Raw genomic sequence first — 27,751 nt, forward strand, 5'->3', positions numbered from 1 at the left:
TAAATAGCTAATTAATTTGGGAACAAGCTGCAATGTAAAAAGCAGGAAAAGTAAATACTTTCTTAGCAAAAAAAATCTGCTCTTTACATGAGATTTCAAGTTGATTTATAAAGCATGTTGCAATATCAAGTTCCTAAACTTTCTCACTGAATGTAATCTGATATTACTGCTACCACAGCTTCAGCTTCCACATTACACGTTTCTGATTTCAGTCTCATTTAAGTAATCAAATTTTATTTCCATTTAGGAACACGGAGCTCCTGCTGCTCTTAAACACACCCCGGCTGATTCTGAAACCATTTCCTCACGTGGCAGCGGGACCAGCATCTCTGCTGGATTCGGTCAGAACCTAATGGGACATCTGAGAATTCTGCTGCTTCTCTCTCGTTTCTAAGACACATTGAAACTGCTTGTTCAAGCTGCGATGATGTTTTCTTAGATTGTCTTTTGTGCCCACAAAAGGGAGGAAAAATAGATTTAGAAGAATCATAAAAATGGTTCCAGTCTGGCAAACTTAGCAGGGATCTTAAAGGACGGTTTGTAGCTTAGATTCAGTCTCCCTAACGCTGATCCTTCATCCCGTCGGACAGAAGATTTACACCCCGAGATCGTTTCAGACAAAGCTACCGAGCAGAACAGTGCGTTTCCACCCAGGAAAGACTCTACAGTCAGTTTCCATAACTGCAGCTTTTGTCTTCCTCTCCATAAACAGTAAATAATTGGAAGGAAGCGTTCTCCCTCAGCTGTACCTAGCTTAGACACCAGAACAAAAGACTGCTTCAAAGGGGTTAATGGTGAGCAGCAAAGCTTCTTTTTTCCTGACAAAAAACCTAAAAGCAGATGTTAAATGAACACCTGGAAACATACATATATTATATATATATTTATCTATTTTTTTTTTCTGTCAACCACAAAATGCCTGTAGACTTCTGCTAAATAGAGGTTCCCAAACTGCTTGCAGAAAGGCTACTCATGTGCTTGGTTGGACAGGTTTTCATCCACTCCTCATAAACATATTAGCATATAACGATAATGTGTGTTAATAATATACACTAGAAATGCACCATAAAATAGCTGGTGAGCAGACTCTGAAGATTTCAACTTGATCTGCCCTGATCTCTGGCCGCCTGGTTGGGTTTTGATCAATGAACACACCTTGATAATGCTATCAGGTTGGCCTGACAGGAACACTCTTCTGTGCAGATGTTGTTACAGCAGGAAGACAAATCAACGTTAGCTTGGTTTTTGCTATCACTGCGGTGCTTAAGTTGAAGTCGGAGAAAGTAGAGATGCAAGATATGACAGAGCATTAGGGCCATTGGAGATAAAATAAGGGAGTACATTTCCGCCAAAAAACTAAAAAAAAAAGTAGATTAATCTCAGAAATTTTCTTGCAAATACTTGGAAATTCCTGTTTGAAAAGTCAAAGATTTGCTAAAAAAAATTTTTCATAGAAGTCTCAAATTTCTAGGAAAAAAAACTTTTTCCAAGTTTCAAAAGTTGAAAATTTTTGACTTTTCAAACTCTGACTTTTACCATGTTTTCTAAAACAAAATTCTGAAATCATTCTCACAATTACAGAGGGTTTTTTTTGGCAGAAATTTACTCTTTAAAGTTCTTATTTTTTTTTATCCACAAAAGGCCCTAACACGCCGTCATAATAAAAATCTATGTAAAGAGATACTATATTTTCCATGTTTGCAGTTCATTAATGCAAGCAAGACTTTCAACAGATAAGAGACCGAATGGAGTGTGGCAAAGTTGCTCTGCTGTAGTGGCCTTCATTTGAGAGTGGACAGACAGGAAAGCGGGTTATGAGTAAGAGGAAAGGCAACGGTCATCAGGTCAGGACTCAAACATGTGACGGCCAAATCGAGGACTAAGGCCTCCGTATCTGGGTTGCATGCTTTACCTCTGCGCCACCGCAGCGCTCCAGAGTTGTTCTGGATTTATCCTGCTGTAGGTCATGGAGCATACCGGATTTGGAAAAGCTGAGTCTTGTGAGTCTGTGACTTAGATTAACGTTCAACATTCTCAAGGAATAGAGTTGGAGATGTTACATCAGTAGAGGTGATGAGCTCTAATATGAGAAAATCCATTTTGGAGTCGTTCTAAAATAGTTAAAGCCTGTTTTATAGTTGATCTTTTGTGACAAATACACTTTACTGAAACATTCTTATGTTATAGTTCTTAAGCAGAAATCAAAATAATGCAAAATTGGTAGTGGAAAGTAAAAGCCTTATTGATTTCACCCACTCACCTCCACTGGGTGAATCTACAAACATTGTGATCTAATTAGTGACCTCCTGACAGGATATAAAACAAGTACTTGACATTTCTGAGGGCTTAGCTTCCAAATATTGAGAGTTTGGGATTTTTTTTTTCTTGTAGAAATGTAAAACCCTAAACCTTAATAAATATGGTACTGCTGATAAGTGAGTTTATCCATCAACTGGTGAAGAACCATTTGATCCAAGTATGCACTCTTCTTCACATTTACAGCAGCTGCTGACTGATGCTGCAGATGAACACGCCTGACCTAAACAATCTGCCAACAGAGGCGGATCCAGTCCACATCTGGGTTTAGACTCCATCTGAACGCGGACGACGAACAAGCTCCTAATCATCAACGGATTCCAGGAATGGATTAAAGTGAGCGTCATCAACTCGGTGCTATTTTAGGAACCTCTCAGTCATGTCTTACTGTGCCAGAGACCTTTACAGAATACTGCCAAGGAATCCCAAAGAGGAATACCAGCGCACTGGCAGTGAGCACAGACTGTCCAATGTTAGCTCAACTTAGCAGAGACTCAAACCTTTCCAGGGGGAGTAAGGACGTTAAGCAGCCGCAGCCAGAAAATGATCACCTTTAAAGATGCTTTTCAGGATCATAAAGCTCTGAAAATTATAAAAATCAGGTAAAGAAAACTATTTGTCGAAAACAACTCGAGTTAAAATCAGTGCTGCTATATTTTGCCTGATAACTGCAGTTAATATATTGTCTAAAATATTTAATTCAGGTGACTAAACTACCAAAATAGCTAAACATTTGACTTATTACACTTGCACACATCATATTGCATTTCATACTATTTTATATTGCAGATTGAAAAACAAAGCTAATTTTTTAAACACTTTTCCTAAAATGGGGACATTGTTTAATCAGAGTAACATTTACTTGGAGATCTGATAAAACTACATATCGACATATTTATCTGCCAAGCCGTTTCATCTACTGTACTGTTAAACTTTTCCACATTTCGGCTTGTTTCCATCTCGTTTCTATTAGGATTTTTTGCGACAAATATCTTGATAAGGAGAAAGAAACAAGGATTAAACAATATGGGAAAATGGGAGGAAATTGGCACATTTTGGCCAAAAACTACCACTGTACATCAGTAGGGGTGCACTGATTGCAGTTTCTAGGCCAGTCTTCAAATGGCAATTCTGATTCTGGCTGATATTGTTTTTTTTTTTTGTTTGTTTGTTTGTTTTACCTTAAAACCTGTAAATATAATGACAAAGTCACAAAGTTAGCAACAGTGGGGTGACTATTGTTCACTGCAGACATGAAGGAAATCGAGGCCGACCAATTTAGTGGCGAATGCCTATTCTGAAGACACCTTTCCGCAGTAAAACACAGGGGTGGTGGCATCATGCTGTGGGGATGCCTCTTCTCAGCATCGACAGGGAAGATGGTGAACACTACAAGTCAGACATGAAGCTTTAAACTTCATAAGAATGAACCACTTTGTTTCTGTCCCAAAAACCCCAATAATAATAATAAAAAAACAAAGTTTCTGTTTGTACGGCGACAAAACGTGGATTGCACTATGTGGAAGTATGAATATTTTTGTCCCTGTACATTAAATTGTATTTTTTCTGTAAAAAGGAAAAGAAAGAAAAAAAAAATCCCTGTTTAAAACTAACATTCATAGCTGCAGCGTAATATTATTTTGAAACTGGTCTGAAGGTAGAATTCAAAATAATCTCTTCCACACTCATATTCATAATAACCAAAAAAATCTTATAATCTCCTTAAAGGCCTAAAAAAAATGTATAAATAAATATACAAACAGTACATGAACCATTAGTAGTACATGCATCAAGAGAAGGCCACTTTGTATTTATCCTATAAAGGCCAATTCTACCAGAATTCTAACAGAACCCATATGGAGCAAATATAAATCATTCCAGCTTCGAGTTTACCCTCTTCATAAGCAAATTTAAAATCCTCCAGTTTCATAAAACCAGCTAGGACAGGTGTTCGGTATGTGGTTCTGTTTGTCTGGGTTTTCTTAGCAGTAACCAGGATCTGGTGTTGAGCACTACAGTGTAACCTGAGCACTTTACAAGGAGGTGAGACTGCATATAAAAACCAGCCACAACCACTAAATGAAACTGATAGTGCTGTTGCACAGCTGTGCTTTGCTTGCAGACATTAAGTAGCACTCTTATGGGTATTGCTTTGAAAAAATAAAATAAAAATCTGATCCTAAATGTGACAGATTTCTCTATGCCAAGAGTCAAGTCGTCCTTAAAAGTCTTAAGGGACGCCGCTAGGCACGGGCCAGTGTGACATTCTCATAACATTGAATAAAAACACAATTTACAACTACATTTTAAACAGACATAAAATAGAATCTAGTTACTTTAATTGAAACCGACAACTTTTCCAACTGCCACTGAAGTATTGATTTTTTTTTTTCTAATGGTCTAAGCATTCAGTTATTTCTATTTTCATTCAGTTAAGCAAGAATGTAAAATAATAATTAGTCAGAAATTTCAAGTTTCAAGAGTAACAAGTATAATAAGCCGATATTAGCATGTTAATTAGTCAGGCTAAACGCTCGGGTAGCCTGCCTGCAGTCTGCTGCTGAACAGACGAGCTAATTATAGACACAACAGTTACAATGAGACCTCTGTCTATGGTTCGAACATTTTCGCTCCAGTTTACCTCTCCTCTCTAAGTGAGAGAAAAGTGCAGTTGCTTTCTTTCTGCAACACAGGCAGTGTGTAGCAGTGGGTGAGTGAGGGGAATTGCTCAATTCTGCTCAGGCGCCTTATTAAAAGGGGCAGTGTTGTGTGTTTTCCAGACATATAGAATAGCTTTATAGCACAATTAAGCAGCCATGTTACCTTCAGTTGTTATAAAATGCTAAATATAAGAAATACAACTTCAAAGAAATTTGTCTTTGTACTTTAACGCCTAGAAATTGGGTTCCCATCTCTTTAAGAAACTTCTGCTCTTTCTGAAATAACACCTTCAGGAAGTGATCACAACATGGTTCCTCTATTAACCCTTTAACAATGTTTTTTACCAATTTTGTTCTGAGAAGTAGATCCTATAATGAGCTCAGCTGATCCGCAGTTCCACCAGGTGTTTGCCAATTGCTGCTGGCTAGTCTGAAGGAGCTGAGTGTGGGAGAGCTGCTCTGTGAGTTTGGAAGTGGCAGCTCTGAGGAGGAGCCGAGCCTTGAAGGCAGGGCTAAGTCCACCCAGGTGTTTTGCACAGTTGAATAGTTACCGTGGAGATTTAAGGATTTCTCCAACATGCATGAAAGAATCAAAGGAACACTACAGGTATGTTTGTGATGAGAAAATTACATTATAACATGGTAGAAAGCTTAAAAAAAGGTTGACTTAACATAATACTGTCCCTGTATGAGAGCTTTAGAGCACAGAAACAATAGGATGGTGTGTTGTTTTGGTGTTCAAGTCATCACTTTTTCCAACATCAGGATACTTTGATACACAGTAACTGACCCATGCCTAGACAGAGAGTGTAAAGCACCAACACGGCCTACAAACTGCAGTCTCAATCCGATAGTGCTTCTACAGAATGCACAAGAAACGGTCAGATCAAGAAAGATCCACTAGCAATCGATGTTACAGCACAAGACCCCTGAGGAGACGCCCAGAGAATCAATGTCCCCAGCAAGTTAGAGCTGCTAGAGGTATAAATGTTGTAACATTTATGTATACCACAGTAAGTAACTGATACCATCCGAGAAGCTCCATACTAACTGGAATGAATCTAAATCTGCTTTCATTCCCAGAATAAACTAATGTAAAGCACTTTCAAAATGTAATTATGCCAGTTTCATTCACAATCTGAGCTTTGTGTCTAATAATGTCTTTGGTAGCAGCCACTAACGGTACCGACCAACCAGAACAAACACAAATGAGAAAAAGAGAAAGGAAGTATATGATATTGGATGGTGGGTGAAAATAAATTTAAAAAAAACTTAGTGGAATGACAATAATGAATATACTGTTTACTGTGCAAGTTCAGAATGGATGTCATTTGTGTGAGATGACATGATTGAAATGAAAGGCAAGATGTTTCACCCCAAACTCTAAATATCACACCCACTAATATGATCAAATTTCTCCTCAAAGCTTTTAGTTCGTAAAGCAACCATGGTTCCATGTCACCCTGTTCCCTGTATCAATAAATTAGCTAAAATTACATAAACTCAAGTATCCACAAAATACATAGAATCACTCCAAAAGGTTTTACATAATAGCTTTCAAATTAATTTTGTGCATTGAAGAGGAAGGAGGCCTTTTTATTGATTTTTTTCGTTAAGCAGTTATTTCCACATGGCAGCTGTTACCTTGTAATTCTCCACTGACTTGATGTCCGAAGTATTCTGAGAGCCGGTAGCAGACTAAGCTAATCTGTGGTCTGTTTTTTTTTTTTTTACAAATGCTCTCTGTGTCTTTGAGGGAAGATGAGTTAGCTGTTGAGTTTGGCTGCCTGCTCCTTCTCAGCTTTGTCTTTGGCCTTCTCCTTCTCGATCAGCTTCTCTTCCTTATGCAGCATGACCATGATGTCAGCCAGCTGCGAAGTAGAGATGTCGATGTCTTCCTTGTCGATCAGTTCCACCATCTGAACAAAACACGGCCCGGAAGAACATCGGTTAGACAAAGAAATGTGCTTTCTGGTTTTTTGAGTGCTGAAAAACACAAAAACTAACCCTGAAGCACTAATCATAAATGTTAGTTCTGTTGTCACTAAAGAGCTCTACCCATATGGTATTTAGCAGAGGCTAATGCTAAAGTGCTAACTTCAATTCAAATTACATCTGTCCTTGAAAGACTACAAATTTCCAGCACCAATTTAATTTTGAACTGGTGCATCAATGGGCTTCACCTAAATGAGAGCATGAACATAAACGTCTAACTTCTTGAAGAATTTTTAAGAAAATTTAAACCCAGATGTTGAATTTTATTCAACTTAAAGTTTACAAACTAAGTAAATTACCATAGGAGAAACTAAGTGAGCCATAAAGATAAAATAAAATGCAATATTTGGCACCGTTAACAAAAAAGTTAGTTGTCCTAACCCTAAACCTCTAATCATAAACATTAGTTCTGCTACAGCATTAGATATTCAAAATATATCTTCCCTTTAAGGGCTGCTATCTTTGAGCATTAGCTTTTGATAATATAATTTATAGGTTCTATAATGTCCTTAGATATTTCAGTTATGTCAATATCTTGTTCTTTACTGTCTGTGTTTTTTGTTCCTGTATGTTTCTTCTTTTAAATGAGAATGTGAAGAGAGGAAACAGAACTGCTGCGTAAACTTCACCCACTTCAAAATAAGAGCATGTATATAAACATCTAAATTCCTGAATAATAATTCAGAACATTTCAACACAGGTGTCTGACAGTTTGCACAACAGGCAAGTAAATAAATGCTTTAGAATTGATCTCAAAAATGAATTCAGGAGATAAGTGAGCTAAATGTTTTCAAAGTTAAACAAAACATTAGCTCTGCTATTAGCACATTAGCACATAAAATCCAAGTAACATGCAAAAACGTTTGTGGCTGTAACGTGTCAGAATTAGTATGGGGCATGAACACTTTTACAAGGCACCGTATGCTGTGTTAAAGACGCAGTGTTCAACGTACTTTGATGACGTCGTCAATGTCGATCTTTCCGTCCTTGTTGTCGTCCAGGGCTTTTGCGATCCTCTGCAGCTTCTCCTCTGGAATGTTCTGGATCTGCCGCATGACGTTGATGAGCTCGTCGATGCCGATCAGGTTCTCCCTGAAGGTGTAGAACAGACTGTATACAGGAAACAGTTACCGACTTTGGCACGGTGTAAAATATGGTGGAGAGCTCCCAAATCAACGGGCTGCATTCGTTCTAGTCTCCCAGATTACGCCGATCCAACCAATTCAGGGGGTTTGTTGATGACGCAAGCAGATTGGGTAAGTAATTGAACCCATGCTGAAATAAAATGCACAACATGCTGCTTGAAATATTCTTTTTAGCCTGATGTGCTGCTTTAAATGGTTTCAGTCAGATGTTAGCGTAGCCTCGCTGCATAAAGGAACTACGATATGCAGAAACTTTCATGCTTTTTGGACAAACATTTTTGACTTTTTGAATTTTACAAATCAAGCATTAAGTTTGAAAGTATTAATCAACAGACCAGAGCTGTTGAGCCTATCCCAAACACAGCAACCTGCTGGCTGAATTCTGTTGAGGTTCTGAGGTTAGGAACGGGACTGAAGACAGATTCTCTGCAGAACTATTTCAGCATGAGAAAAACCATGATGCAACGTCAGAGTCTGACATGCAGCAATGGTTTGACACTGTTCACCTTACCTCACGGCATCGCTATACTTAGTGAAGAATAATCTGCAAAATTTGAAATCAATTAGAGGTCTGGATTTGGTGTTTCGATCGGACATGACATTCTTTAATTGATTGATTTTATATTTTATCTCCACCACCATTTTACAAGAAATGTACTGATAAGAGAAGGTGCGTTTTGACTGTGGGCTCAGCAAACAGGCTGTTTATGTGAATTATGGCCACTGACAATGTATGAATCACTCTTATTGTTTACAACACGCAAAGTTCAAATTTGGTCATTAAAGCAGCCTTACTGATCTGAGGAGCAAAGATCCCAGCCGCCAAATGAATCAGCATTAATCTCAGATTGTTTCAAATACAGATGGCTGTTGTTTCAAAGCTAAAGAAATCACTACTAATATTTCAGAAATATTGCAATAAATTTCTAATTATTTTTGCTGATCATGACAGGGAAAAAAAGGTTACTTGTCACACTTCCTGAGTTCTGGTACTACCTGGTGTTTCTAAACGAATACTGTGGTTACTTGACAAATTTTAGGAGAAATTAGTAAAGTTCACATTTTTAAAAATAATTATTTCTATATATTCTAACAGGAGCATAAAATACAGCCACACAACGTCACTATCTATTGGCTTTTCAGACAAACAAACAAATAAATAAATATCGGCCTAAACTGGAATCAGCTGTTTAAAGATCTGTGATCGGCCAGAAAACTACAATCAGTGCATCGCAAGTTGTGATTGTAATATGTTGTAATTAAATGTAAAATAATTTAACGCTACTTGCACAACCATTTATTTACTCAGGTTAGCTGAAATTAAGTCACTTGATTTGTTTTTCTAATATTTCCAGGAAGGTCAAGTAATTCTAATGATAAATTTGAATGTATTCACCGCAAAAGGCTGACATTTTCAATATGAACGACTAGGTTTAAGTTTTTTGTTTGTAAACAAAAATCCAAAGTTCTTCTTTTGTGTAAGGGGATGCTGGGAATGTGATCCGTACAAATGCTTAGCAACCTCCACCCAGTTGTTAAGGTTGTAGTTTTTGGTACCTATAATGACTCCTGAAAACTATCGTGATACCTGCAGTCAAAAAGCACCTTATGTGGAGGCTGATGATAATGAAGAGATTTGTTAATGATTAATGAGAAAGCTGCGGGAAAAAATGTGGGTAAAAGAAAAGGGATGTGGAGTAAATGTGACTCTTACCCAACAGGCACAGTGGTTCCGCTGTCCGCCTGCCCGTCCAGCATGACTTTGTCCTTCTCCAGCTCCACAATGATTTTATCAATGCGACCGATCATGCGTGTGACTCTCTTAGACAAACGCTTGCTGGCCTTCGATTCTTCCAAGGCCCTCTCCTGACCGTTCTTGGAAAATTCCTTTTTGATCTCCTCCAGATCCTGGAGACACACAGAAGGATTAAAATGATTCTGTGCATTTATGTATTGACAAAAATATGTTTTGTTTGTTTGTTTGTTTTAAGTGAAACAACTGAAGTGAACATGAATACAGTCTGAGCGTAAAAGCACCTCGTTGTACTCCTGGACGTCATCCTTCAGCTCCTCCAGTTCCTCTTTCTCCAGAGTCAGCAGCTTCTTCTGCTCCTTCAGCTTAGAGCAGGCGTCACTCAGAAGGTCAATCTCTTCTTTGGTTATCTCCTCATCCTGGAACAAGAAGAAACAATCAAAGAACAGCAAAAGAAATGATATACTGCAAGTGGATGTCATTAAAACTGAAGATCTACTTTAGAAATAACAATTGCAGCCTATTTCTGTCATATTTCACAGATACGATTGATGTATATTTACAACCAGTGTACACAATAAAGTGATTGTATGATTGTATGTTTGTTTGTTTGTTTGTTTTTTGGTCATAGCTTCAGCTTCATAGTGAGTTTTTAAAACATTTGCATGCATACAGTGTGCTAAAATATTTTTAAGTGATTACTCTAATTGTTAGATCAGTCTTCTGATTAATTAATGCCTGAATAAGTAAACTGAAAAAACTGACTTAAGTACTTTTTTTAAAAAAAACATGATGGTGGGTCCTGAACTCTGACCAGTAGAAAAACTATTGCCTTGAAGGATTTGTGGCTGTACTTACAGGGAAAAATGGCTGTAATCTGACAACATGTGAAAAGGTCCACAGTCGCTGTACAAGTACAATCTATTAAAATAACATTTACTGTGAAGCCAAAAGAGATCAAAAAACAGGAGGACGTCAAGAGGGGACTCTGGGTCATTACATTCTCACATGAGGGAAGAAAATCTATAGATGAAAGCTGGAAAGTCACAAGATGAATGGAACGGGAGGGCTCAAATACAGGAGTGCTGAACAGAACAACAAATAAAGTTTAACATTTCATTAAGGAAACCCAAACACTACATCCATCAGCTGTGGGGGAGCAACATTAAACCTAACCTGAATACGTAGAAACGTGTGCCAGTGCTCATACTGGTGGGAGGAAACAAAAAGATCAACAAGTAAGAGAGAAAAGCTTTCCATCTGAACAGAGAGGGTCAGAATTAAATGAAGTCCACACCCCAAATACTGAAGGCCAATTTATTTGGGGAGAAAATATTGTTGTTTTATCTTTATGATTATGATTTTTAATGCCTTATCGCATCAACAAGCTTATTCACGTGTCACTCATTTCATTTCTTATTTAATGCAAACACCACAATGAGGAAATTTTACGGTTTTTTACATTAGCAGAATATTATCAAAGGTGTGTTTGTGATGGAAACGCAGCTACAGCAACTAATTTACTACTTCATGATATTACCTTGCTTCCCTCGATAACAGGAGCCGTGTCCCTCAGAGTCTCTGACTGAGCTGCTCTGGTAGCCTGTAGCAACGCAGGCTCTGCATCGCTGTGCTTCGCACCGTTGACTTCCAGCTCCAACTCGTCCTCCTGCAGGACAATACACAGTCAAACATGCAAAAGAGGCCAGTCGAACAAAAACAAATGTGAAAGTTAAACAGATTAGTCCAGCGGAAGCACACTGAAATTACTTTTTGATCAACTGTAATAATAATAATGTAAATAAATATGATGTTAGATTTTTGTTAAAAGTGGATTTCTCCATAATTGCTAAGATCTGTAATGTTAATGGGCCATATCAAATCTGAATGGTCTTAAAGGGCCAATTGTGCCAGAATATATTGACAAAACTAATTAAACTGTCAAAATATCAATAAATACCTGTTCCTCCAGCATTTTGTGATTTATTTTAGTGAGGTCTTTTTGCAATCAAAATTACAGATTTTGTGGTGCCAATTTAGAAATGTTTATAAGAAATTTTTATGATATTTGTGCTGTGATGTTCAATGTGACTTCTTATTACTCCCCATGCCAGTTATAACTTGACTATAACTTGAAGGCTGAGACAGCATTCGCTTCAATCCAATGTTTTCAACCAATTTTGAGGAAATTTGTAGTAAAATTAGAAAAATATATGTAATTTTGTTGATTTTGTGTGAAATTTGCAGACTTACTGATGTAATTTGGAGTCTGTAGAGCCACATAAAAAACTACCGCGGGCCAGATTTGGCCCCGGGCCTTCAGTTTGACACCTGTGTTATAGCAACTCCAAAACCTGAAGTGAAAAGCAACTTTGCCTTGGACAGAGCCTGAATTAGGGGAGGGCATTTTTTGTATCTTTTATCTTTTATTGTGATACATTTCTTGTCATGATAAATCCCAATTAATGAAGTTAAAAAATCCCCCCAAACTGTCTGTTAAGAAACAAACAAACAAACATTTTTTGTTTGTTTGTTGTTTTTTAAAATGGGACCACGGTTCTCTTGTTTTAGGTCAGTTAGAATTACTAAAATTGTTTGCTAAATGCCACAGTAATAAGAGAAAATGTCTGAGGTTTATTTACTAATATCTCCAAATCAGAAGTCTGCATGCATTTCCTCAATATTTGGTAGCACTGACTTTGAACTGTATGATTTATGTCAAAAGTTTGGGGTTTACACACACTTGAATGCGCACACAAACACACACATACCCTAGCAGCCTTCTCTGCAGCATCAGCCAGCCTCTCCATCTCCCGATCCTTGGAGTCTTGGCGTATTGCTGCCTCCTCCTGCAGCATCGTCTCTAGTTTGGTCTTATTGTCCACTTTGGAGAGCTCGATTTCAGCCACCTTCACCTGGGCCTCTTTGGTCTAAAGAGAAAAAAATAAACGTGCTTGGTTAACTTAACTTAGAGCAAATTAAATTGACTAAACTTGCGAGGCCTGTATCCACAGTTAAACTGGGTAGAGGTACTTTTCGGAGTCTGTTTTTTTTTTTTGCACCATTCATTCCAGCGAACATACCACCATCTCAGGAAGGGTTTGCAGCGTAGTTTTGAGCTGATCCGCTGGAGACAGAGTGTCAGGGAGGAACATGGCTCGGGACAGCAGCAGCAGAGACGTGGGGATCTGCTGGTTCAGATGCAGGTCCAACCACTGCAAAAAAACATGCAAAAAAACAAGCAGAAGAAGCTGACCCACTTCCTCATCTACCTTGAAGAAAAAGGTTACTTGTGGAGTCCCACAAGTCTGTGTGCTCAGACCAATTCTCTTTCCTAGATATGCATACAAGCATTCTTATTTGATTATTATCTTATTGTTTTTTTATTATTGTGATATATACCAATCAAATACAGGTGTTAAGATTCAGTGAGGGCTGCACAGTGGCGCAGTTGGTAGAGCTGTTGCCTTGCAGCAAGAAGGTTCTGGGTTCGATTCCCGGCCTGGTCTTTCTGCATGGAGTTTGCATGTTCTCCCTGTGCATGCGTGGGTTCTCTCCTGGTACTCCGGTTTCCTCCCACAGTCCAAAAACATGACTGTTAGGTTAATTGGTCTGTCTAAATTGCCCCTAGGTGTGAGTGTGTGCATGGTTGTGTGTCTCTGTGTTGCCCTGCGACAGACTGGCGACCTGTCCAGGGTGACCCTGCCTCTTGCCCGGAACGTTAGCTGGAGATAGACACCAGCAACCATCCTGACCCCACTAAGGGACAAGGGTGTTAGAAAATGGATGGAAGATTCAGTGAGCACACGTATAAACAAAACGAAATGTGCAAAAAAAAAGAAAAAAGTAGAATGTAGTCCTTTAGGTATCTGACGTGTTAGTGGACGAAAGAAATAAAAATTAAAAAAATCAATTAATAATAATAAACCATTATGTATAAAGGGAAACAAAATTGTTAGGCAGAATGTTTTTCTTTATTTTTTTCATCTGTACCAAAAGGAATTTGGGTTTGTTCTTTTCTTAATTTCTTAAAGATTTAAAGTTTGCTTTCCTACAAAAAAATTGACTTCTTGACTTGTTTAATTAGAATTATTGGATGCTTAGTTGATTGTTGAGAAGTATAAAAAATGTGTGTGTTTTTGTTACTTTAGAAATTACAAATGAATATTGTGACTTCACTATTTTGGCACACCTGCCAAAATATGTGGACCCCTCTGCTTTAATCCCTTGAAGTGTTCCTAGAGCTCCATAAACCTGCTCTTTCACTAATTCAGTCCGAGCCAAGACAAAAGACAGAAGAGTTAAATCGTCGTTTCTACTACCTGGCTGAGTTGCTCCCTCAGTCGTTCCTCTGTGACTCCTAGAGATCTCATCCCTCTAACGCGACAGGCCGACTGCACTTCAGTCACGCTCATACTCTCTATTCCTTCTTCTGCTATTAGCTGGAGAATAGAGATAAATGGGTCATAAGAGCATCGCCCCCAATGGGAGAACATCACACATCAAGTGGAACTGAACCCTTCATACCTTGTCATCAGCATGGATGGCCCTCAGCTTCATGATGAGCTGAAAACGCAGGAAGTTATTGGTTCCAATGGACTGGAGCTCCAGGAGTCGGCAGAGAGCCACCAGTTGAGGTCGGGTCAGGTTGTCCAGAGTCAGCTCGTCCTCAAACAGTTTGGAGAACTTTATGATCTGCTCGTTACTGGGACGCTCTCCAGAGTTCCGGATCTGCAGAGAGAGTCCCATTACACACAGAATTCTGTAGTCTTAATATGACGTAACGGTCAAGTGACGTTAACACGTCTAAACATACACAAACAATATATTGTTTCAACCTGAAGAGAGGCACCTAAAGCCTTTTGGTCATTTCTCACCAACACCAACCTTTTGGAAGAAAGTGGAGAACTCCTCGGTCACATTGCCCTGGGCAGCCTTGTTCCTCAGTGCAATCTCCTCGATGGTGTCCTGTAAGAACTTGGCCATCTCCAGTTTGACTCTGAGCTCCTTCTTCAACCTCTCCTCCTAAAAACACGAGAAAAGATTTAACTTACTTTTACTTACATTTTTCCCCTTTTCAGCAAAGAAATGCCAAATGACTGAAAATGCATGTGGTGAATGCATGCAACCACCTTACAGCATCAGCCGCTACATTTTGCTAAAAAAAAAAATATTGACTGAATGTTTAAAACCCAACTGGAAAAGTATCTGAATCCTGGTTTGATTTCCTTCAGAGAATCTACAACAGCAAATGCTAAAATGGCTTCAGAAGAACCATTTTAGATTACAGCTCTGGTTACCTTCTTCGACTGGGTTTCAAAGGTGGAAGGCAGCATGTTGGGGAACAGCTTCAACGCCACAGGAAGGAGGAACTCCATGAACGGGACGATGATGAACACCAGGAAAGGCAGCAGCCTGAAAACATCTGCACACGTTCTGAGGAACTGAGGAGAATTTTTCAGAGAATAATGAGCACAAAGTCTGAGGATGATGATTCCAATAAACAAAAGATGATGCTTCAACAAGCTCTCACTGGTTCAGGAGACTACAGTCACATTCAGTAAATTAGAACACACGTCAAAATGAGGCTCGTTTGTCCGTTTAAAAGTACGTTTTGAAAATAACACACACATAAAGCAGAAAATCTAAACAATATTTTTCTATTGGTTTGATATGGTATTCTAATTTTAATTGTCATGTTTTCATTAACTGTAAGAGAAAAAACATACTCAACAGAAATGAAGCTTTCAAATATCCATCTGTGTGGAATTAATAATCTATATAATGTCATAAAGTTCCTGAAATAAATGGACTTTTCAACAATAATATAATTTAATGCATGGGTCTGTACGGGCCAGACACGACTACAAACTGAATCACAAATAGTCCCAGAAGTTACTGTGATAAATGATAATATTGTTGCTTGGAGACCATTTTCAAGGGGCATGATGGTAATGGCATAACAATGTAAGTTCAATGTAAGTTTCAATGTAAGTTTAAATGTTCTAAAGAACATTTGACAGTGGAACTGGTATATATTTTAAATATCCAATAAAAAAAATTATCAAAAACAAACAAACACAACCCAGAACCATAAATATAATTGATTATAACAACTCTGTAAACAAACTTGCCCTTCAAAAATATGAATTGTTGGGTTCAGACAGTTAAAAACAGGCAAATATGACAGTTGGGACTTTTGTAATGATCAAGCTCATTTTAATTCATCATTCGATTAATTGGTTTATTGTGATTAGAGTTGTCGCAATAAACTAATTAATTGCACGACAGGCTAAAACGAGCTAAAATTTTTCATTTGCATGAAATGAAAAATTTTTTCGTTTTTCTCTTTTCTCTCTACCTAAAACTGGATGACAAAAATCTTCAGTTTGGTGTTTTGATCTCAACTAGTCCTTTTTGTTAAAGGACGATTTTGTTTACAGAGACTTTATAAGTCATTTTGTTTGCCGTTCCTGTTGTTTTATTTATTTACTTTGGGTATTTAAAGTGACTTCCAGTTCCAGTGTATTGATCTTCAAGGATGTGTTCTTGCATTACTATGCCATTAGCATTATACTACTTGAAAATGGTTTCAAAACAACAATATTATCATGTATTGCAATAACTTCTGGGACCATTTATCTCTCAACAAAATTTGTTACAGTGACCAGCCTACAACAGAGTTGGGTCTGCACCTTTCAAATGATTTTTAGTTTAACTCTGCTGCAGTTTATATAACCATCCAGCAGAGGGCAACATTTTGCCCCTAATCTCAACCTGAAACAAATACATCTTTGGCATGCTTTTCACTTTTCTTGTTTGTAGACAGAAGCAACATTCTTAGAATGTGTATATATACCCCCCCACACACACACACATGGTGACAGACACACACACTTAGTGCACATTCACGATTCCTGCTGCTTTCTTTGCATTGAGCTGTAGGCCAAAATGGGCATTCTACCCCACAGTGCTCAAAAAGCTCTCCTTCATTCAACAGGAAGCACTTTAGTTAAGCACAGAGAGGAACAATCCAAGCACCAAGCCAGCCCTGTTCTGTGTCATTGTACAGCTGTCCAACTGTGGCTTTCTGACTGCTCCGAGACGCAACCTACAAAAACCAGTCCCGAGGCAAGAGAACGCCAAAAAACACGAGTCTGCCTTTCTGTCCTCTCCACCTGCATTTCAGTGGGGCAGTGCGATGGAGGATTTAGGCCATCTTGAGTGAAAAGGCCTTTGTCTGCTGGCCCATTGACATGTATATCATCTGCTGGAGTTTTGGCATCAAAGCAGAAGGAATGGGGTGACACGTTGAAACAGAAAGAGCCCCTAAGCGGAGGGCCGAGGATTGTAGGTGAATGTGAAAGGAGGAGATTAAGGAGGCAATGCCATTCCAGGTTAGATGAATGGATGGTAAGATGGGTTTGGAGCATGCGCACAAGAGAAAGACTCCTGCATTTGAAAAGTGGCAGAGGGGGGTGGTCTTGCTTATAGAGGGGAAGCAGTGGTCAGTGAAAGGTCTGACCGACTGCTTTTAACATCAACACAAAGCTTTGTTTCCTCTGGTAACTAGATGAAAGTGTTTAAAATGTCTTCTTAGCTGCTTGAGCTAATATCTATTTGCATTGAATATAATTAGGAATGCACAGGTTGTGTTGGAATGCTGGGCATTTTCAGCTAAATCTCATCCTGGTGAGAAACCCTTTGGAAATCCAAACATTCAGTCAGAAGTTGCGCCTGCTAAGTCCTACTTCTTCAGTGTGGACAGTGTTACTGAATGAAGAAGCCTCAAAGTTAGCTTATTTTGGTAAGAAGTTATTTATCTCTCTCACACAGCACTGGAACATTGCCCTAGTTGCTAGTATACATACCACCAATAAATATGATGAGGAAGAGTGTTTATGACATTTTACAATTTCCGAAAAGAATATTGCAATACTGTAATCCTGGGCATCAACAGAACATCCTCTGCTAAGATGATAGCCGTCAAATTTGACAAATTATGAGCAGCCCTTTCATTTCAACAAAAACTACTACATCAGGGGTCCCCAAACTTTTTCCTGTGAGGGCCACATAACTTTTCCTTTCTCTGCTGGGGGGCAGGAGTCAGTTTGTAACAGAAAAAGTGTGATATTTGCAGGAGTGCCTAAATGTAAAAATTTATTGTTTTCCAGAAAGCACAATCACAACCCTTTCTGTGATTTTTTCACAGAAAAAATCCAGGAAATAACACTATTTATGAAATAAATACCGTATTTTCCAGACTATAAGTCGCAACTCCAAAGTTCTTTTTAAAAAAAACCCCAGTAAACATAACATTTTTGTAACATTTTTTTTTTTTTTTTTACAAAAAATAAGTCGCAGATATATCTGCCGCTCCAGGTTTTTAACAACGATGCAGCAGCAGCAGAGGGGGGCGGACACCCAAAATTTGAGTCATAACAGGTCAATTGAATATCACATTTACTACGGTTGAAAAAGAAAAAGTTGTCAAGTTTAGATTTAACTGAACTGATTACGGTAGTTTCCGAACAGTAAATGTAACAGTAAAAGTGCTGATCCTTCATGTCTGCTACTAGCATGTGCTAAATGAAAATGGCCGCTTTCTTATTCTTCTTCTTCTTCTTCAGATTTCAACGGCAGCTTGCATCCGTTACTGTTGCACTACTGCCATCTATTGGATCCTAATATCTATACCTCAAATTCTCATAATGATCCCAGTATTTAAAAAAACTAAAAATCTTCTTTTTCCCCTCAATGCGATTTAACTGATCAACAACATTTTCAAATTTCAATTCCATAATAAAACCTAATTCCGTTTTAATGGGCAATTTCTTCTTTTATTTCCAATTTTGACTTCCAAAGATTCACTTCCTGCTAAAGAGCCCCCTGGTGGTTGAAGAAAAATCCACATATAAGCCGCATGGTTCAAAGCTTAGAAATAAGTAGCGGCTTATAGTCTGGAAACTATGGTATATGAAAAAAAATCTAAATGCTCTCTGGTATTGTTCAGGGGGCCGGACCAAATGTGGAGGCGGGCCGCATCCAGCCCGCGGGCCGTAGTTTGGGGACCACTGTACTACATGATCCGAAGTTGTCATGAGCTAGTTCAAGGATTTTAAAACATATTTTAAGAACAATAGAGAAATCATCAGTTTTCTTGTTTTTCTTGTTTTATTTTCTGACTTTATTTGATATTTTAGGTTTATTTACTGTATACGTAGAAATGCCAATGATCTGCTTTGTTATGGCAAACAGACAACAGGTTGTTCTATGTTGTGACAATACTGTCACCTTGTATGTTTGCTTTAAACAGTTAAAAATGAGACTATCAATGACATCTACTTTTAGAAATGAAGGTAAAGAGTTGTTCTTCTGCTAAAATAAGAAACAAATCTTTCTTTTTTTTTTACCTGATCAAGACTGGATATTTAGCAGTTTAGTGATGCTTACTCTTAACGAGCCAAAAGACCAAACCAAAAGACACCAATGCAAACCCTAGAGCGTCACTAAACTCCAGCAGTACATCCAGTCTACATTGTGGACGGAGCAGTGGCAAGCAGCCAATCACGTCACTGTAATCTGTTCCATCCAGACTGACTGAGAAATGCTGCCGCAGTTAGTCTGACCTCTGCTGATCTGCTCTGCTTTCCTCAACCTGACCTTCAGATTATTTCAGTCAACACAAGGCAAAATGAATAGTAGCTGTTACTACAAGAGTGAAAACTACAGAATAAATTGAATCATTTGCCTTCTTTCAGAATGTTTTAGGCTGGGTGTTTCCTCTCTTTGTCTCTTCTTCTGGTGTTGAAGTTGTGGAAGTCGTAGACATGACAAACTCTGGGAGGTTAAGAACTAAAGTCAAAGTCTCAGATTTCTGTTTCTACATGTAAACCTCATCCCTAAAGAGTTTTACTAAAGCAACAGAATGCTGCTGAGCCACTGGTGAGTAAACACACAGCTGGTGGTTATTTCCTGTAATTGATCCCATTAGGCGTGAAAAGCTCTGGATTAAACTGTACGGAACAAGAAGTCTCAGCTGCTGGGCTCGACTCCTTACCTAGTTACCTCTGAACTCATGGCCTTTGGACAACTTGCACAAGACACACAGCAACCTGTTGGGCAATGGGAGTGTTAGTTGGAGGTGCAACGCAGAGGCTGTTGGGAACTCTGAAGGAGTTTGCGCTCCAAAAAAACTCGTCTCTATGCATAAAGAAAGCCAGCAACCACAGAAAGACAAAGGCAGAGGGTGGACTGGTCAGAAATGTTGTGTCTATCATAAAAATAATGACACACATTACTGTGAATACAGCATCCTACAGTGAAGCATGGTGGTGGCACCATCATGTTATGGGGCTGAAATCTGAAAAGCTAGTTGATGAATGGAGATAAATAAAAGCTTGTCCCATCCTCCCAGCAGGACAACAACCCTATCGTCTCTATCAAAATTGAGTAACAAACATTGCTGCTTTTGAGTAAAGTTACTGACTCGGACGTAAAAGTGTGTCTATTCTTACCTGTCTCCTTTCACGACGAGACAGAGGATTCCCATTCAGGATCTTCCACAACATGCGCCCCGCGATGGTGGTGTCAATCCACAGCAGCCTGAAGCCATGGTAGTAGTGCTTGATTTCGTCGATGACCCGCTGCCGGATCGTCCGTCTGACGGGCTCAACGTCCAGTGTGGGGCTGTACACGGGCCCACCTTCCTCCAGCTTCATTTTCTTGTCTTTTAAGGATTTTAGGGATTTCTCCAATTTTGAGTCATCCCATCGTCTCCTTGAGGTGTGTATCCACCTGACGCCTGGGAAGTACTGAGGTGAGCCTGTCGTACGCCAGGCCGGATTGGAGGAAGCCGCGGCAAATGCACAGTACGGTCGCTGTGGGTCCAGATTCTGACTGGGTGCCATGTATTCATCGGACAGGGGGCAGGATGGGCTGACGGAGAAGACACGGGTCAAGCTGCCGAGCTGGAGAACGTCAAGCCTGTCAATACAAAAGGATACAAACATATTTTAAATCTTCGTCTGCATGATAGAAAAAGGTTGTGTCAGGTAGTTTAATTTCATAAGAGAGCGATTGGATTGGCTTACTTTTGACTGGTGAGTCTGAGAGTTGTGCAGTTGAAACAGGAACCATTCTGTAGTTTACCTGAAACAAAATACTATGAGAATTTGGCCAGCAAAATAATATATAAAAAAAAAACACAATGAACACTCAGAGTTAACAAGAATTCATCTCATGGTTCTGATTGGCAAATCCGTCACAAGCAATCTCTTCAAGGTCTGATGTATATGTATAGCCATATTCAATAAATTGGAATATGCATTCTGATGAGGTTCATTTGTCAAATTAAAAGTAGCTTTTGAAAATAAATCAAATCGATATCGATCGCGAAAGACTTTATCAATATCAGTAGAAAAAAGGTCAGATAGAACGTTCAATAATTTTACTGAACTCCGATCCAGAACAGCACAGCATTCTGCGGGATGAAGGCAAAGGAAAAACTTTAGCTGCTCAACCTCTTACGGCTAGCTAAGAATGGTGAGAGGCATCAACTGACTCACTCACTCTTTGGTTACCTAACAACGACCTGTTGAGTAACATGCGCAGCAGCAGTCTCCATTTGCCTCAAAACTGCTGAATAATAAAAAACCATGATGAAGTGAAGGCAGTAATATTCTAATTTTAAATGCCTTGTTTTCATAACCTCCAAACAGAAAATCATCATACTTAATACAAAAACATGCTTTCAAACATCCATCTGTGTTTAATTAATCTGCATCATGTATTTCTGTTGGGGATAAAGTTCCTGAAATACATGGACTTTTTAGTAATATTCAAATTTATTATTTGAATTGGTCTGTTGTGTCTTATTACAGTATTCACACCCCTTATATTTTTGCAACTGTAAAAGCCGTGGAAAGTGCATGTGCAAAGTGCAACTTCGAGATGGTTGAATACATATGCATGTAAAAGTTTACCCGCTTTTTACTTTTATCTGCATCACATAAAATCCAAATCAATTTTGCGGATGTAACAGAACAAAATGTGAATAGGTTTAAGAAGAGTGAATAATTTCCAAACCTATTGTATTGATCTTTCTGAATTTATTGAGGAAATGATAGAAGTGCTCATCCCCACCAGGTAAGCAATAAGAGACTAGTAAGTCACAGTCTTAGGCAACCATTTATCAATGAATACATAACAGAAACTTGCTGAACTTTCTCACTTTGCTGGAGGCTTTAGCAGGTCATCACACAGCTGCTGTAATATCCAAACACATGTGATGCTAAATTCAAGAGTAGACTGCCTCTTATCCCCCAATAGTCCGGCTCCTTGATGAGCATTTAATTACTAAGTATAGTTTAGAACTCTCAAATCTATGCCAAATTCATAAAACCTTATCATTATTCTGTTAAACAGAATATTCACACCCGGAGGCCCACAGCCGGGTTCACTAACTCCAGTGAGAGCAAAGGTGGAGTCCTGGGTCTCTTCCACCCAATGGCGTGAGGACGGTGAACTCGACCACGCCCGTTCTCTGCCTCTCACATGGCCGGCTGGAGCGGATCCAGCAACGTCTGGCTGAACATGATCGCTAGGAGGACGTAGAGATTACTGGAACAGCGTCCACTCTGCGACCGAGCGCCCACCTACTGTAACAAGCAGAAAAGCCTGGAAGTACAGTAGAGTAGATTACGCAACGGTGCAGCTCTTGTTTGTGTCGTTCTGCCTCCCTCTGGCCTACTGGGTGACTCCCAGCCACTGCTGAATGGATGTAAGGAGATCAAACTGGAACCTACACTCCGTCATCATTATCACCATTCATTTACTTGCTCTTAAAGAAAACACTGAAAGTAAGCTTTGTTGTTAACTAGTTATGTTAGTGTGTGGTTATACTAGATTCTGTCCAGAGCAAAAAACAACTGAATCCTATATTCCAGCTGCACTTAATTTCTCAAAACAGAGAAGATCTATAAACACACTGGATGCAGGGTTTCCCCTCAGTGTATTATAAGCCTCGTGGGCCTCCAGACTTTACTTGCATCCCCACCAGGCTAAGCATTGTTTGTTTGTCTATTACAGTGATCCCTCGGTTCACCTTTCGGGGTCTCGCTGCTTTGCGGATTTTTTTGTGCAGTTTTTTTTCACAGTGCATTGTGTTCTGCGTCCTGATTGGCTAAACAGTCGCCGAGCTCCTTCTCTACCTGTGTGCTAATAACGTTACGGTATTTAAATATAAGTAATACAGATTGGCCATTCAGGATATGAAAGCTGAAACTTTGAATGCCTGCTGGAAAAAACTGTGGCCAGAGGCAGCGCAAAACCCGACCGGAGGCTCGCTTGACGAGATCCATCGCTCTGCCGTAAATACAGCTGTGAATCTCGCGGAGCAGGTTGGAGGAGACGCTTTAATAACATGACTCCAGATCACATTAAGGCCCAATTGATGAACAAGCACATCCGCTGACCTGAAAACAGGTTTTGTTCTTTGGTTTCAATGTAGAGTATTTAATTATGCTGTGTAATAATTGTAAAAACTAAAGGTAACTACATTGCAGATTTCGATTATCGCGAGTTATTTTCGGAACACAACCCCCGTGAAAAATGAGGCATCACTGTATAGGTTTTTTTATACACCAGTAACAGTGATAGCAAAGACGGGTTAAAGAGTTTCTTTGTTGGAATGGTTGGAAGTACAGTGGTAACATTGTATGGTCAGTATGAGTACACAGAGGGAGACTGAGGTCAGTTTTTCTTTTTGTTTTTTGTTTTTTTTTAATTCACTGGAACTCAGTGTTGCTCTAGCCCCCCCTACTGCCAGACTTAGCAAGTTTTCTGGAGGAAACCTTGGGATGACTGGAATCAGATGATTTTTATCTCAGTAGGCCCCAACTGGTGACAATGAAATCCAATCTTTTTCTGATTAGTGAACACACTATGCCAAACTTCTACCAGGGTGCACCAACAACAACAGCTCTCTTCAGTGTGGACACCGTTACAGAGGGAAGAAGACTCAATTAACTATTTTGAGCGAATGAGGTGTTTAACACATAGAAGTAGAAAATTATTTATAGGTTCATGGGTATGTCAGCTGTCTATTGAGGATGCTACTGAAAAAAGTCTGAACTATCTATTAGTCATGTCCCACTTTTGGAGATTTGGTAGGAACATTACCTGCTCTGGAATGGAAAAAAAAAAAAAGTAATTCGAGTCTGACACGCCCTGGGGATATTTTATTAGACTGGCTAAGGAACAAAACAAGCAGCTTTTTTCTCCCCATGTACCAGGAAGTCTGGATTACAGGAAAGTTACTGTTTTATTCTTTAGATCTATCAACCTCTGTCTGTAATTAAGCATGCTGGGTTTAGAAATCTTGGCAGCCTTTTGCAAATCTAAGTTAAGACAAGTCTCTACGTGTTCTAGTAAATAGAAACAGAGATTAATGTTTCTATTCCCTAGAAACATTATAGTTAGTAAAGCAAATCTTACTGATGGTGCTAATTGCTAATAATAAGGACTCTGAAGACAACTCAATTGCAAGATTACTGTGTTGCAGTTTTTCCCAAATGTTAGTTTGAAAATTGGACCAGAGTCATTACAACTAATAGTGGTAATTTATATGCAATGAATAACAAGCCTTATTATATGTAGTAGGTGTGCCGAGCTAGTTGGCGGCACTGTAACACTGCCACACAGTGACACAAGAAACACAGAACGATGCCATGTATGTTTCTGGTTGCCTGAGACGTCGAAGCCATGTGGATGAACAGACTAAACATTAAAAACTTTTGTGGATACACCTAAAATCGTCTCTGTGTAAACAGGGCCCAAGATAACTTTGCTTTAAAGAATCAACGTGTATTTTAGCCACTAAAAATATACATCTGGAATGCCCTATAAGGGAAGTAGAGTCCATCCAACTGGCCAAATATTTTATCGTAGACTTCAAATCTCACTCAGCTACACCACTTCTGTCAGGAGGATTTGAACAGAATTCCAGCTTATTAATGTGAAAAATATTTGAAAGAATGTGCGGCACCCTTGATTCATGTCAGACAGTTTAAAAGACAATTTATTAAATATGCTGACGCAAAGAAATTTAAAGAAAAAAACATTATAAAGATATCCACTTATTATGGTATTTAGTAAATAGAGATAATATTAGGAATCTTATCCAACCTGAACGAGAAAACTTCAAGTCTGGTCAGACAGTGAAGAAAACATTGTCAATGTATATAAAAATGATGCAAATTGTTTAAATCCTTTACCCAGAACTGAACATTTTAGTGATAAATTAAATATACCTGTAATGAAAACAAATGTAGACTTAAAACCGAGAAAATTTGATATAAGGTTATAAAAATGTAACATTAAATCTTAATGTTAAACTGCAGCAAGTGTATGTTTATAGAGTAGGGTTCACCAAGAGGGCAGAACACAGTGTTGGGCAACAGGAACTTTAAAACCAAAACAGAAGAACTGAGCTCTTTGGGTCTCAAGTGGAGATATAAAAGGCGTTGACCTTTATTCGTGGAAGCTGTGCTATCTGTCTGGTAATTTGGGCCCGCAGCCAAAAGCACATGGATAGGCAACGTGGACAGACAAAAACTCTTTATGAACTTTTCAAGCACACATTTTAAACACTGCAGATGTTTATCTCAACATTTACTAATGCCATCAATGTCCTTCACTGACCTCACTGTGATCCACTTAGAAATTACATAACCAAAGTGCAACTGGACACTTCATCTTGATAGCCAACATGGAAATTCATCAGCTTACTGGACAGGCTCATCAAAATGACATCGAGCCGCACTGATCTAATCCAGATCAAAACCAGTCAGTGAGTCAAAAATAACACCTTACTATAGTACAGACTGGAAAGCTATCCAGTTCCGACACATTTGAAACATCATAATTCCTCTTATACAACACTCCAAAGTCGTGACATGTTGAGCAATGCTAAGATAAACTAAGACTAAACCTTAGATAACTTGTGCTTCATCTTGGACATACAAATCAGCAGAAATGCACTGATCAGCCTTTTCAAGGCCTGGTCAGATTTTCATTCCTTTAAGTCTGACCTGCTAATTACGACTTTTCAGAAGGAGGTGAGGAAATGTGCTGAGCAAATGTGCTGCAAGTTATTTGACTAACACAAAAAATATATCAGACATTATACTCAAAACAAAAAATTTATCAAAGCAGATAAATTTTGCTTACTTACTAGTGATTTTGAATAAATCACTATTTAGTGACTCAAATTACTAGTAATTTGAGTCACTAGTAACTCAAATTACGAGTGAATTTGAGTAATCGGTTTTGCTTTACATAATGAATGTTTATTGCATGGTAAATATTGTTTTTGTGTTTTTTGTGACATATTTTAATCTTTCTTCCCTAATATAGCTTTTGTAAATTGAGGAGCACCTGTTTGCCATGGCAACAAGAGCATCACCTTGCACTGTAAACGGGCGCTTTCAGGTCAGCGCTAAAGAGGAATTGCCCTCAGATAACCTGAATACTTGATCATGTGTTCCCCTATCACCCCAGTTGACATAGGTTTTACTTAATGATTCAAATGAATCACTAAATTGCTCACTGTCACAATTAACGAAATCGTAATTAAAATGTGCAGTGTGTTCATATCTGCTGCTGTCACATTTAGTCCACCTAAAAATTCAACAGGACGAGCTGCACTTGAAAAGACAGGACTCTTCTAGATGCTAACATGTCCAAGCTAACTGTTAGCTTCACTGTAATGATAATAAAGCCCATGTTAGCTAGTGAAAGACCGAAACAGAAACCTTACCTTTACCTTTCCGGAATTCGTTCTTTAACGACCGGGACGTTTTCATTAAAGGTGTCCGAGACCTCGTAAACAGGATTAACGCCATGCTTTGTGGGCTAAAGTTGCTCCTTTTAAACAGCGAGTTAAAAAGCTAGCTGCTCGACTAGCTAGCCTCAGCTTATACTAGAGGTTAATTAAACGTCCTACTAAAGCGGAACATAGAAACCCAAAGTAATTGAACTAAAACAGTATCAGGAGCTCGTTTATGTGGTCAGTGGAAAATATAACCCCATGTCATGTCCTTCCTTTCCTTTCACGCGCATGACAGAAAGCAGCCGGGGAAGCTTCTGAATGACGTCAGATCTTACGTTCAGCACATGCTTCCGGTTAAGTTTAAAAATAAAAGCTTTTAATTCACCGATAAAAGTCAGATTGTTTACATCAGTGATTTAATATAAAATGCAATTTAATTAGAAGTAGCAAAAATAAATATTCAAATAAAGAAACAAGTCATAAACCATAATTTAGATAAAATAAAATTCGCGAACAGTTAATAAAGTTGAAATAAAAGTCAGCCTTAAAGACTATTTGCTTTCAGCATGAGGCCTTTACGGTGGCCTCATGTCTTTACGGTGTTCCAAATGTGAGGATGGTAATAAGAAAACAAAGCCTCATCATTAATTTTATGCATAACTGGAGGATCAAAACACCAGAAGGAGGTGTTTTTTAGCCACTAATTTGTTGCAATAATTTCCTGTTGTCTTTCTGTAGACGATACACTTGACTCGTCTCTCTCTTATAGACACAGAAACCAAAGGAACTTCTGCCTCTGTGAACTATATATACCTTTTAATGTAAAAAATAAAATAATAAAAAATAAATTAATTAATTAATTAAAAGAAAAAAAAATCTCAGCAGCACAGTCACAGTGAACCAGGTTCTGCTGGATGTTTCTTCCTGTTAAAGGGGAGTGCTCCTCTCCACTGTTGCTACATGCAAGTTAACAAAGACGGATTGCTGAAAATTCAGTTACTTAACACAATCTGCTCGGTTTCCTCAGGTAAAACATTTCACCAACTATAAA

General features: G+C 38.7%; 1 protein-coding gene across 9 annotated transcripts; it reads right to left on the bottom strand.

Moving 5' to 3' along the window:
* Positions 1-6,551: 6,551 nt before the first annotated feature.
* letm1 (leucine zipper-EF-hand containing transmembrane protein 1) lies at positions 6,552-27,032 on the bottom strand. 9 transcript variants are annotated; one of them, XM_016679942.1, is made up of 16 exons: positions 26,695-27,032; positions 20,963-21,020; positions 20,387-20,855; positions 15,170-15,313; positions 14,757-14,894; positions 14,397-14,600; positions 14,192-14,311; positions 12,953-13,084; positions 12,641-12,799; positions 11,410-11,538; positions 11,046-11,078; positions 10,154-10,288; positions 9,831-10,024; positions 8,628-8,660; positions 7,925-8,081; positions 6,552-6,895 (listed from the first exon to the last, which is right to left on the bottom strand). In XM_016679942.1, the coding sequence occupies exons 1-16, from the start codon at positions 26,771-26,773 to the stop codon at positions 6,743-6,745; spliced, it is 2,337 nt and encodes a 778-aa protein (XP_016535428.1). In that variant the 5' UTR covers positions 26,774-27,032; the 3' UTR covers positions 6,552-6,742. The 9 variants fall into 9 exon arrangements, with proteins under 9 accessions (XP_016535428.1, XP_016535427.1, XP_016535432.1 ...); XM_016679941.1 differs by having other exon boundaries at positions 26,689-27,032; XM_016679946.1 differs by lacking the exon at positions 11,046-11,078.
* Positions 27,033-27,751: the final 719 nt, after the last annotated feature.

Source organism: Poecilia formosa, unplaced genomic scaffold (genome assembly GCF_000485575.1).
Source record: "Poecilia formosa unplaced genomic scaffold, Poecilia_formosa-5.1.2 Scaffold227, whole genome shotgun sequence".
Taxonomy (NCBI): domain Eukaryota; kingdom Metazoa; phylum Chordata; class Actinopteri; order Cyprinodontiformes; family Poeciliidae; genus Poecilia; species Poecilia formosa.

Bases quoted from the DNA above. Each gene is read 5' to 3' on its own strand.
- letm1 (XM_016679941.1), bottom strand. From the start codon at position 26,773: ATGGCGTTAATCCTGTTTACGAGGTCTCGGACACCTTTAATGAAAACG. The intron at 14,895-15,169 runs GTAACCAGAGCT...TCGTGTTTTTAG, and splicing joins TTGAAACCCAGTCGAAGAAG to GAGGAGAGGTTGAAGAAGGA. The intron at 10,289-11,045 runs GTTAGGTTTAAT...TTCTTGTTCCAG, and splicing joins ACACGTTTCTACGTATTCAG to GATGAGGAGATAACCAAAGA.